The sequence below is a fragment of the Branchiostoma belcheri genome, unplaced genomic scaffold (genome assembly GCF_001625305.1).
Source record: "Branchiostoma belcheri isolate BF01 breed outbred unplaced genomic scaffold, Haploidv18h27 scaffold63, whole genome shotgun sequence".
NCBI classification, from domain to species: Eukaryota; Metazoa; Chordata; class Leptocardii; order Amphioxiformes; family Branchiostomatidae; genus Branchiostoma; species Branchiostoma belcheri.
The window spans coordinates 824,740-837,082 of record NW_017804276.1 but is presented as its reverse complement, the minus strand read 5'-3'; the positions used below and the strand labels follow the sequence as shown (position 1 = coordinate 837,082).

General features: G+C 41.7%; 1 protein-coding gene across 1 annotated transcript in view; it reads right to left on the bottom strand.

Moving 5' to 3' along the window:
* Positions 1-12,343, bottom strand: part of LOC109483231 (sushi, von Willebrand factor type A, EGF and pentraxin domain-containing protein 1-like) — a 37,002-nt gene that overhangs the window by 928 nt on the left and 23,731 nt on the right. Inside the window, exons 30-49 of the mRNA XM_019786209.1 lie at positions 11,530-11,691; positions 11,140-11,301; positions 10,767-10,862; positions 10,451-10,649; positions 10,199-10,338; positions 9,470-10,039; positions 8,213-8,420; positions 7,786-8,024; positions 7,128-7,403; positions 6,520-6,682; positions 5,918-6,057; positions 5,278-5,391; positions 4,550-4,795; positions 4,159-4,313; positions 3,722-3,944; positions 3,024-3,266; positions 2,463-2,775; positions 1,827-2,042; positions 1,391-1,644; positions 512-740 (exon numbers count right to left, since the gene is read on the bottom strand). Of these exons, the coding sequence (XP_019641768.1) occupies positions 512-740; positions 1,391-1,644; positions 1,827-2,042; positions 2,463-2,775; positions 3,024-3,266; positions 3,722-3,944; positions 4,159-4,313; positions 4,550-4,795; positions 5,278-5,391; positions 5,918-6,057; positions 6,520-6,682; positions 7,128-7,403; positions 7,786-8,024; positions 8,213-8,420; positions 9,470-10,039; positions 10,199-10,338; positions 10,451-10,649; positions 10,767-10,862; positions 11,140-11,301; positions 11,530-11,691 (4,348 nt within the window). The remainder of the gene's footprint in view (positions 1-511; positions 741-1,390; positions 1,645-1,826; positions 2,043-2,462; positions 2,776-3,023; positions 3,267-3,721; positions 3,945-4,158; positions 4,314-4,549; positions 4,796-5,277; positions 5,392-5,917; positions 6,058-6,519; positions 6,683-7,127; positions 7,404-7,785; positions 8,025-8,212; positions 8,421-9,469; positions 10,040-10,198; positions 10,339-10,450; positions 10,650-10,766; positions 10,863-11,139; positions 11,302-11,529; positions 11,692-12,343) is intronic.

The following is a 12,343-nucleotide window of genomic DNA, read 5'->3' as shown; positions in this document are numbered from 1 at the left end:
AAGGAACGGGGGGGGCGAGATCGCAAATCCCTAGTGATATCACCCCACAAGGGGCCCCTTGGGGGACAAAATGGCTAGCGAAATGGGGGTGGGCGAGATCGCTGTGACACCGGTTATGATAGATACCAATAATGCAAATTGGCCGTAATTCGTATAATAAACTGATGTGGTAAATGATGGTACTCTCTTTCATAGAATTAAAAACAGCTAAACATTATTTCAGAAACCTCATTTAAATGACATCATTTACATGTTTTATTATCAAATGCTACAATGGACTTCTTTGCTAAGAGAAGAGACTTTCATACTTTGAACAACTTGTTGTTTGGTTCTGTGTCATCAAGAACCTTTTGATGGGTTTGTGTAAACTTCACATGTCGGTAGTTAAAGAGGACATCAAACACATTAGTCACACCTCTAACACCATTATAATAACTTCACGGAGGATTGTGTCCTACGTTCATGTAGTTCTTATTTGATATTGTATGCAAATGTTACATGCGGAACTTACGGTTGACGAGAGGATTTGCAGAAGTACCAGCTCAAGGCGGCCACAGCCAGGACAACTATGGCACCCACAGCGGACCCTGCAATGATTGGGGCTGTGAGAGACTCCTGTGCCGGCATGCCGCCGGTGTTTGTTGTCGACTCGGCTGCTGGCGTTGGTGTCTGCCTCATGGAGACGTACGGCTCTGTTGTTTGAGGGAGGTTTGGGAGAATCACCAACTCACATCTGTCACCTGTTTATCACAAAGGGAAATAAGATAACAGTTTATTTGTTTGTTTTGTTTATTTGATTTCGCACAATCATATAATAAACGGAATAAGGAAAGTATAAATATCAATTACACGAATAAAACATACTATAGAAAAAAACCTAAATGTGATGGAGGCAGAAAAAAGATACAATGCCTGTTTGAGTCCCACCCCCATTACAATAAAGAACATAATTAATGATAATGATGATGATAATACTAATGAAGGAAAATATGATATCTAAGTACATGACCCATGTTGCAAATTTAATAAAAATAAATGTAGAAGAGAAAAAGGAATATTTATAGAATAATAACTTGAACATATAAAAAGGTATATCTTCCCACTATATACATATTTCCGTAACATATTTCCCACTAATATTAACTAAATGTTAATATTACAAACTTGAACAAGAATTTGGAGATCTCATACCTCCATGAAATATGCTTGTAGAGTTTATGTAAAATTCGTATTGGGGATGTGTAAAATGTCTAAAGGATATATAGAAGCATTTTTTTCACATAACATAATCACACATCACTCACTGAAGCATATAATCGCTGTTCTTGATGAGAAACCATCGCATTGAAAAGCATTCATCAGCATTTCGTTTATAAGATACTGAATTCACCTGTGAACATGGCGGGGCAATCGCACGTGTAGGAAGCAACACCATCGACGCAGGTACCACCATTTTCACACGGGCTGCCTCGGCAATCATCGATGTTCGTGCCGCAGAGCGAATCAGTGAAACCCGCCAGACAGTTGCAGGTGTAAGCTGCTATTCCGTCAACGCACGTGCCATTGTTCAAGCACGTTACTCCTTCACACTCGTCAATGTCGATCTCGCAGTTGTACCCCATGTAGCCTGCAGGGCAGGTGCAGCTAGGGCAAAGGGTGGTCAACATTTAAAAAGCTTCTTAGGAAATGGGATAGCACATTTTAGGTAAAATTCATCATTTTGCTTTGTCACTTTGGAAGGTCAAGCCAATTTAGGATAGGAACCTCATGTACTCATGTACACATTCAGTTGGTCATAAGTAAAATATGTCCTAGAGGTAGCCTACTTGTAATCGTTGGTGATTGGTTGGCAGGTCCCGCCATGTTGACAGAGGTTCGGGTCGCAGTAGTCCACTTCTCCATCGCAGTTCTGTCCGAAGAAGCCGTCAGGACAGTCACAGTAGTAGTCGTTGACCATGTCGACACAGGTGCCGCCGTTGGTACAAGGACCTGAAGAGCACTCATCAACGTCCTCTTCACAGTCAGGTCCAGTGTACCCAGGGCTGTTAACGTTAAGTAATGCCTGTCAGTGTTTTTAATACTCTCTACCTTAATAAGGGGCACATGTCATGCTTTAGGCTACCTCACTAATATAAAAACCTAGATGTAGCTATAGTGTGATGGCACGATACACGTCTTCATTACCACAACATTTGTCAAAATGTTTTAAACAATCTATATTATGTACTAAATATAGTCTGGTATCCATTCCTAATGTAGCTTACGGGTTTCATGTACAATGAGAATGAATACCAGGCTACGCAGAGCATCACTCCTTGCTTAAGAAGAATGAAAGCCTTGGGCCATTTAATTTGTCAGTTGTTTCCTCTAATCTACACCTAAACCTGAAATTGTTGTTGAGCATGTATTGTGCCATTCGAAAAGGTAAAGGCTTTTAGAGCAAAGTACCGTACTGCACCTACCTGCACGAACACGAATACGTGCCGCCTCCCGAGTCAGTACAGTTTCCTCCGTGTTGACATGGGTTCGGGCTGCAGGTGGTCACGTCCAGCTCACAGTTCTTGCCATGATAAGCAGATGGACAGGAGCAATGGAAGTCATTCACCAGATCAACACACGTTCCGCCGTTCTCACATGTCGTCCCGAGGCAGTCGTCTATGTTGTCTCCACAATGGACGCCGGTGAACCCGGGAAGACAGGCGCATCTGTATCCACCGAGATAGTCCGTGCATGTAGCGTTGTTCTCACATGGCGAAGACAGGCATTCTTTCGTATCTGAAACATGAGAATGATTGTAACGTTACAGTCAGATGATATTTAAACACAGAGATGAAAATTAAAAAAAAGTATTTCATTACCTACTAGTATAGTAAATTATAATGATCATATCACTTTACATCACATCACACTCCATTACATTATGTTAAATTTGACTGATTAAATACATGTACCATTCAATATTATGTGCCTGCTGTTAAAAATGATTCACTTTGAATGCGTCATTGCGTAGAATAGAAACCTACCGTCGCACACTGAATGCGTCGTCATGTTGGTGTTTCCTTCCACGTTCAGTTGAAAATCTGCCCATGTTAGGACATCGCCACGCAGGGAGTGGTTACAGCTCGTAGCCAGGTCCGAGATTTCACCGTCAGACAGCGCTCTGCTCCACCAGTTGATCCCATGTAGGGAACCGATGAAGGCCTCATCCGTGGTAAAACCGCCGCCAAGGTAGTCCTGCTCTTGACCAAGGACGGCAAGACCGCCACCTAGCGAGGAAAACAAGTGTTGCAGCATGGCGATTAACTATTGATTGTTGATTAATATACTAGTAGACATTTGCCAACAATTGATTCGAATCCATAGATCTAGACCTCATAAACTGACGTGAGAGTTACATATTGCAGTGTCACATGTTGGGCATTGCTTAGTCTTCCAAGCCTCCTCTAACAAAACAATTTATCACATGAAATGCCGTGGGGTCGTGTGGCGTAGCGGCAGAGTGCGCGACTCGGAACTAAGATCTTATGCCCTTGGGAAAGGCACTTTACACGACTTTCCTCACTTAGCTCAGGTGTAAATGAGTACTGTCCTGTCATGTATCTGTCCCCTGTGTTGGTGGCGGCATTGATATAAGTTGAAGAAACTTGAGTGTGTCGTCACCACGTCTGGTGATTACATGTTGGAATAAAAAAAAAAACCGTGACTGGAAAATTCCACTTACCTAATATGGTATGACCAACGCCAAGTCCATCTCCCCCATCCACACGGACTCCATCGTCAAAAAGCTTCCACTGTCCTGAAGTGTTCGTCCAAGTTACGGCAATGTGATGCCAGTTGTCGTCTTGGATGCCATGGGTGCTGTAGGCTGCCTCTCCATGTACATAGACCGTGAAGGCGGTGTAGTCAGATATCGTCAACGTGTTGTCACTCCCGACTTCTTCACTCTGGGAATGGGCGAATGGGGCAAAAATGATTACTCCAAGCGTACTGTTTAATGAGAAAAAATGCATACTAGCTAATCTTGTGCATTTTTATATCAATATAGTCATATTTGAACGGATGTAATATAGGTCGACATGCATTTTCAAGCAAATATTTTAAACATTTTTGTCAATATTGACCGACAGTGTCGATATATCTTTTTTATTGTTGTCTTACCAGGGCATATGAGAAAGGTGTGCCGTAGTTATTACGGTCAGTGGTCTGCATCCAAAAGGACACCGTGAAAGCAGTCATGTCAGGGATGTTGCGGCTGGCTGAACTGTACCCATCCACACTACCATCAAAGACCAGGTCGAAATCTGAAGACAGTTCTAAAACAGACAATCGTTTTAACGAAGGATATCCTATGTAAATACCTTTATATCCTATGTAAAGGCATCATTGGATAGGCTTATAATTGTTTCTGCTCAAATTAATTCACTGGTTTAAAGGCCAGAGAAATATAATAACGTTATTGGTTGTCAAAATAACTGGATATATTACGTGGTTTCTCTTTAAAATCAAAACGTAGGATGTGTACAAAATGATAAATGATAAACACAGTTACCTGTATCGCAATATCTGCCTGTAAACGACGGTTTGCACGCACAGGTGTAGTTTCCAATTCCATCTTCACAAACAGCTTCGTTCTGACACATGTGTCCAATGCAATCGTCAATGTTTGTTTCACAGTCCTTCCCATTGAAGCCCTCCAGACAGTCACACTGATAGTCACTGCCGATGTCTGTACAGCTGCCGCCGTTTTGGCAGGGAAGAGCAGCGCAATCATCGGTCTCTGTCTCACAGAAATCACCTGATGGACATACGCTGTACATTTAGTACATAATGATGGAAAGAGACATTTGTCATCCGCCATGAAGGACAAAAAGGTCTGGAAGGACTCTATCTCTAAGGCGCCTCCGGTTACAAAAATCTGGCTGAATGATGATGACAATGTACATAATTAGTATATGTTTTGGAAATGCAGTATAGACATATGGACATATAGATAGAGATTAGGCATTGATAAAGTCACAGATTGAAGAAATAACAGAAAAAGCCACCGTACATATATGTATCATTATGTTATATTAGAACACATTATGTACATATACGAGCTAGCTATGAGATAGCTAGGCTGAACACATCGATATCCATGTCTAGGCAATAGATCGGTGATATTCGTGCTGTATTTTTACTGCTTAAAGACAGAATTGTCTTCTTGATGATTTAGATTACATAACGATAACTTTTAGATTATCCAGCCGTTTAAAATATTAGATAGCAGATGCTTACCATGGTATCCGCGGGAACATTGACAAGTGACGCTGTTGATGCCGTCCACACATGTTCCTCCATTTTGACAGGAGTTAAAGTCGCAGTCATCAACGTTGACGTCACAAAGGGCACCTTTCAGCAAGAAAGTTTGTTTTAAATTCACTACCGAGTATACTCATACATTTCAATATTATAGATTCATTTTTCATTTCATTTTTTCCATTATTATTCATTTATACAGGTTAGCATGTCACCATTTTGGCGCTTTTCATACATAACATAACATAACATAACATAACATAACATAACATAACATAACATAATAAAAGGTAACTTAAGTACAATCAAAGGGTAGTTATGATAAAAGAAACAAAAACAGACTAAAAAAGTACAGAAAACAAACTAAATAAAAATGACAAATGATATAAATGATAATGGAACTGAATTTGCATATCAATGTCTATAAACAAAAATGGAAAATTAACAACAAGAAAGTTATTACTTTCATGACGTCACATCATACCATTTATCCTAATTGACTTTGCAAATTATTAGTTACAGTAGAAAATATTGAGAGTAATAGGAAATTGAAAGGAACTTGAAAGGAAAATGCACTTGAATCCGAGACAAATGGATATATATGATGATAGCAAGTCACCTGTAAACCCTGCCGCACATTGGCACGTGTAGTCCATGAGTAGGTCGACACAGGTACCGTTGTTCTGGCAGGCATGTCCCTGGCAGTCGTCAATACTCACGTCACAGTTCTTTTCCTCGTATCCAGAGAGGCAAGCACAGCTGCAAAGACATTTTATTTACTTCAGTCCATTGCAACCTTTAGATTAGAGCAAAACCACCTAAAATTACTGCTACATGTGCACTCACTTTCACTAAACGCCATTAGGAAAGCTACATGACATTCAAGAAAAATGCCTGCCAGTGTTATGGAGTTCTACCTTGTCCTGCGGGACCCATATATATGGGTTGCACATACAGTACCATCTAAGTAACTAACAACCGCAGGGCAAAAAAAGTCAAGGGTCTTTGACCTGATTAAGACTACAAATTATTTGAAAATATTGAGCAAAAATGCCAGCAGAACAAAGGTTAAAAATGCATATCAAGTAAGTATGTATGTTTACGTGTGAAGTTTTATGTATAAAACGTAAAGCAATGGAGGGTTTGACGTAAAGAGTGTTTGTCAGGAGATTTAGAAAGCGCTGGACCAAAGAGACAAATATTTTACAAACAAAACTTTACCTGTAATCTCCATGTGAGTTGCTACATGGAGCTGCATTCTTACACGGTGAAGTAATACATTCATCAATGTCCAGCTCACAACTGGTTCCAGTGTATCCAGTCTGGCACTGACAACTGTAGCTGTTAACTCCGTCCACACAGGTTCCAGAAGACTGGCAAGGACCTGTTGGACACAGTGCAGTACAACTTAACAAGGTAATAGATATGATTAGATATAAAAAATGTACAATAATTAATCCTGTGCAATGGCCGGGAAGAAGATGGAACCTGTAAGAGGCTAAGGAGGCAGCAGTCACCCAAAAGGAAGCTTGCTGCCGCTGCCCGATGTGCCTGTAGGCACAGGGGGACCTATGGTAATGGCCGGGCAGAGTGTTCGCCTTGGGTTCGGTAGGTTGTGAGATCGGTCCCCGGCTTAGCACGTATCAGTTGTGAAAGTGTCACTACTAGTGGCTAGCCTTCTACTGTAGTAATTGCACTACTGCATGGCCCAAGAACTTCTAAACCGGAGATGGGCTCCGCCCTTTGCACAAACGTTTTAACCTGCAGTACGTAAAGATATCGTAAACAGTGTTAAGATTTCAGATGTGATATTATATCGTGATACATACCTGAAGCACACTCATCCACGTCGATCTCACAATGACTACCACTGAAGCCATCAGGACAGTTGCAGATGAACCCGCCTACTCCATCCACACATCCTCCACCATTCAGGCAGGTGACGTTCTCACAGTCGTCAATGTTGATCTCGCAGTTCTTCCCGATGTAGCCATCTTGGCACTCGCACATGTAGTCATCGACGAGGTTGTTGCAGATCACGGCGTTCAGACATGGGTCAGACGAACACTCATCTACATCCTCAGAACACGTTGGCCCAGTATAGCCTTAATAAAAAAAAGAATTGGGATTGTAATGACGTAGGCAACACAATTTATAAATCACTATTACAACACCTACATGAATATTTGATTTGGTACTTCATATAGCGATACGATCTGCAAAAAAATCAACCAATTCGTCATAAAATCACGCACATTAGCTTTATTTCCTCATATGAGCAACCTTAAATCTGTGAGTGTAAGGTTATGTGGCAGTGTACGTTTGTACAATATTATTAAGTCATTCCATACTCTAGTATGGAGCTCGAGGGAAATGGAGTGAAATATTCTACATTAGCTCCGAAGCAAATGTTGGCCTTTCTAGTGTTATATATATAACTAGAATACGTTAAGGTTTCGTTTGCAAAAAAAGTGTGTCCAATCTCACCTGACAAGCAGTCGCACGTGTATGATGCGATTCCATCCACACATGCAGAACCGTTAGTACAACTGTGCATGACACACTCATCGATGTTAACTTCACAGCGTGTTCCGTTGTACCCCAGCGGGCAGTCGCAGTCGAAACTTCCGTACGTGTCGCTACAAGTCCCCCCATTTTCACAGCCAGACCTGTCACACTCGTTGATCTGATCCTCGCAATGGTCACCTTCAAAACCTGGTGGGCAGCTAGGAAGGTAAACAGAAAATAAAAAAAAAAACTCTATAACTGTTCTGACAAAATATGACAAAGCAGAACATTTAACGTTTGGGTTAACATTATTCATTCTACTCTTTTTGCCCTCACTTTAACTGTTCCCCTTCTAGAATACTGGAGTGACCAACCATTGTAGCGTAACAATGATAAAATACAATACCTGCAAGAGAAGTTGCCTATTCCGTCGACACATGTGCCTCCATTGTTACAAGGGCCGGACGCACATTCCGGTAGGTTGATACTACAGGTAGAACCTCCATAGCCAGTCGGGCAGTCACACCCATAGTCCGGGTACATGTCGGTGCAGGTTCCTCCGTTGTGACAAGGAGCAGACTCGCATGGGCTGAAGCTGGACTCACAATTTGGTCCTGCAGAATAATAAATGCGACAATATCTTAACTGCAACTGTAGCATGTAGAGAATGCAATATTCAATCTCAATACTATTCTATGAATCTCCCTCATTATGGGTTCACCACACCACGAAGTGGTGTGGTGAAACCATATTGCTTTTTCTGATGTTTCTTCTCCTTCTTCTTCTCCTGCCATTTTTTAAATGGATTCAGCTTCTTCATTTTAGGGCCTAAGGTCCTGAAATTTGGTATGGAGGTACAGTGGGCAAATACCCCTAGGCGTTTTTTAAATTATTGTGATACAGGCTTTTAGAATGGTTTTATTTGAGTTTTTTGGCTGTGTTATAGCAAATGTATTACTGTCTTAGTGTGCCTTGTTTACCACGTTTGGGCATGAGTCATCACAAAGGAATGCAGGGCATCAACCAATAGGCATGCAGCTTTCCTCTATTCTTCTTGCTGATTGGCTGTTGGGATTTAACTTGATTAACACCTGCTCAGAGCATTTCCACCTGCACAGAGCATTTCTTGCTGATTGGCTGTTGGGATTTAACTTGATTAACACCTGCACAGATAATTTCCATACTGACAGTATGTCTGTATTCAAGTGTTTTGGTAGGTATTTCAAGCTTTCCTGCTCCAGCATTGGAATGCAGGGCATGGACGTTTTTTTTTTATTTTGAAAATCAACAGTTTGCATTATGCAATTAAAAATCCTAACCAATAAAGTAGGGAAAGCTATCCAACTGTTGTTTTAGTTGTATTTTACTTCATATTAAAGTTATATCAATGTAAATCATTGTTTTCCCTTGTGTTTCTCATTCTTTCCCTGCCATGTCGTAAAATGTGGTGAACCCATCGCTGTATTTGCTCCAAAGCAAATATTGGCCTTTCTAGTTACTATAAGAATCGTCGTTGCATGAAGTATTATCCCTTTATCCTTAAAATGGTACACTTGAGAAATACTGCAGACAGTGAATACTACATTCACGAATCTACAGACATAGTATAGCATTGTTCGCGATTTACGTTTACATGCATGCAATAGCGTTATGGCCGTCTTACCTGTGAACTCGTCCAAGCAACTGCAGATATAGCCATTGACTTGGTCGTAGCAAGTGCCATTGTTCACACACGGGTTGGAAGTGCACTCATTGATTTCTGTTTCGCAGTTCAACCCCTCGTATCCTGGGTTACACAGGCACTCAAAGTCCAAGTCTTTGTCTATGCAGGTTGCACCATTGGAGCAAGGTGAGGTTGCACAGTGGTCAATCTCTGCCTCACAGTTGACTCCTGTGTAGCCTTGGTTGCAGGTGCATGTGTACGAATCAAACAGGTCCTCGCAAGTCGCGTCGTTCTGACAGGGGTTTGACGAGCACTCGTCGGCATTTTGTGTGCAGTTTATACCTGAATATCCCGATACACATTCACATGTGTAACCTGCCACAGCATCTACACATGTGCCATTGTTAACACATGGTGTAGATGCACAGTCATCCACATTGATTTCGCAACTGTTGCCCGCGTAGCCTTCTACACATAGGCATGTGTAGGAGTTGATACCGTCTACGCATACCCCACCATTCGCACAGGGGAAAACGTCACAATCATCGATGTTCTGTTCACAATGCGTTCCTGTAAATATGGTGATTAAAGATAAAAAACGTTACTTATTCAATTTGATATTTTTAAATCCGTACTCCATCGTAACATTCATAGCATATAAAATGTATTTGTATACGTTATGACATGTCCTGCGTATAATTATGAAATCTATAGTATAGTACATTGTACCTGTAAATCCAGGGTTGCAGACGCAATCATAGCTGTCCAACAAGTCATTGCAGGTTGAGTTGTTTTCACACGGACCGGACGCACACTCGTTGATTTCCACCTCGCACTGCGCGCCGTTGTAGCCACTTAGACAGTCACAACTATAGAAAAATCAAGATTACCCTCTTTACAGATTGGGCATTTTGGAATAAACTAACCGAAGAAATATCCAACCATTTGTATAATCAATGTGAACATAAGTGCATTCCGTACCTGAAAGAATTAACTCCATCGACGCATTCTGCCCCGTTAGAACAGGGGTTCACTTCACAGTCATCGATGTTTGTTGAACAGTCCTCTCCCGTGAACCCCGGGTGGCAGACGCAGGTGTAACCGTCTGTCTCGTCTGCACAGGTTCCATTTACACATGGACTCGACAAGCACTCGTCAACATCTATCTCACAGTTGTCTCCTACAGAGAAACAACGTTAGTATTATTTCTGTGTTTCTTTGTTAAAGTTACCCTTTAATAATAGACGCCCTCGTGTTGGGCAAGGTAAGTGCTGAAAGAAGTTAACACAAAACGTACCTGAAAATCCGCCCAGACACTGACACAGGTATGCGTTGATTCTGTCCGAGCAGGTACCGTTGTTGGTGCATGGAAATGACGCACAGTCATCAATGTCTGTTGGAAAAAAAACAAGTAGTGTAAATCACTTTATATTCCAGTTAGCAAAATTTTGCGGACTGGAAAAAAGGAATATGTTTTCTTATCTATGTATCCTCGGAGGCGGCAGGCGCAGAAGAAAGAAAGTCGACGAATTATTTAAGGTGATGATAAATTAGCGGTACAGAAGAGACTGCAAAAACCGCGAATATTAATTAAAATTACGTGACTAAAGTATGAAATACCGACAATTGTCTAGATCAATCCTGCATGACTGATTATGAAAAAGACTCACTGAAACAGTCAGCACTGCTTCCCGAGGCTACTGACGCTGTGGTGTACCCAAGCGGACACTGAAGACAGGATGTGCTCTGCTCAGCAGACTGGTATTCCCCTTGTGGACACGGTGTACATGGAGCCAGGCCATTCGCGGAGAAATATCCAGTTTGACACCGATCTGGAATTAATAAAAGTTTTGATCTATACATATATTTTCTAAAGAAGTGAGTTTTTGAACGCTTCTGATGTCATAGAAAAGTCATATGTTGATGTAATATACCTAAGGAGAGTAAGAAAATAGTTTTCAGCCATAATAAGAATGACATATAGTCGTCAAAAAAGATGTAGGAAATTTGCTGTATTATGAGGTTAATCATCAGACGTAACATCAAAGAAAAGTACCAACCGAAGCAAAAGGCAGCAGACGTGGCAGCTGTAGCGTTTGTAGTTTGTGACGATGGGCAGGAGGTACAGGATGTGCTGCCAGTGTCTGGCTGGTACGTTCCAAGAGAGCACTCTGTACAGGGCTGGACTCCTGTAGAAGAGTACCACCCTGCCGGGCACACGTCTGAAAAATTCGAGTAAGGATTAGTTGACTTCAAAACGTGCAAACATCGACTTATTTATTTGTAAAATTACATACTCCTGACATACATGCATGTTTCCAATGTGATCATGTGATCAATTTCCATTACGCTACATCTACATTGTAGATAATAACTAAACGTTACGTATAGATACTTATGTCCTACCTTGGCCGCGATTACGTTCGATACGGGTGTTCCGGCCCGTGTGATAACTAGCGGTACGGCCCGGGGGTTCTTAACGCGTACGGCCTGGGGCTTCCAAATGTTCCATAGAACGATTCGAACGCGTTTCGCACTAACCGCGTGCAACGCTTTCGAAAATTCGAATGCAAAATTCGGACGTTGGAATTGATGTTGTTGCGTTTTTTGGGGATTCTATATATAGAATACAACACGGGGTATTCCGTATCACCCGAGGTACCAGCCCGACCGCGCGTCGGATCGCCCGACGGCCGAAGGCCGGAGGGAGATCCGATCCGCGGGAGGGCTGGGACCGAGGGAGATGCGGAATACACCGTGTTGTATTTTATTTATGTCATACCCACCCACGAAAACACGCCTTTCAATGCGAAATGGGCAAACATTTGGTGTCCCTAAACCCAAAAAATGCGACAACATCAATTCCAACGTCCG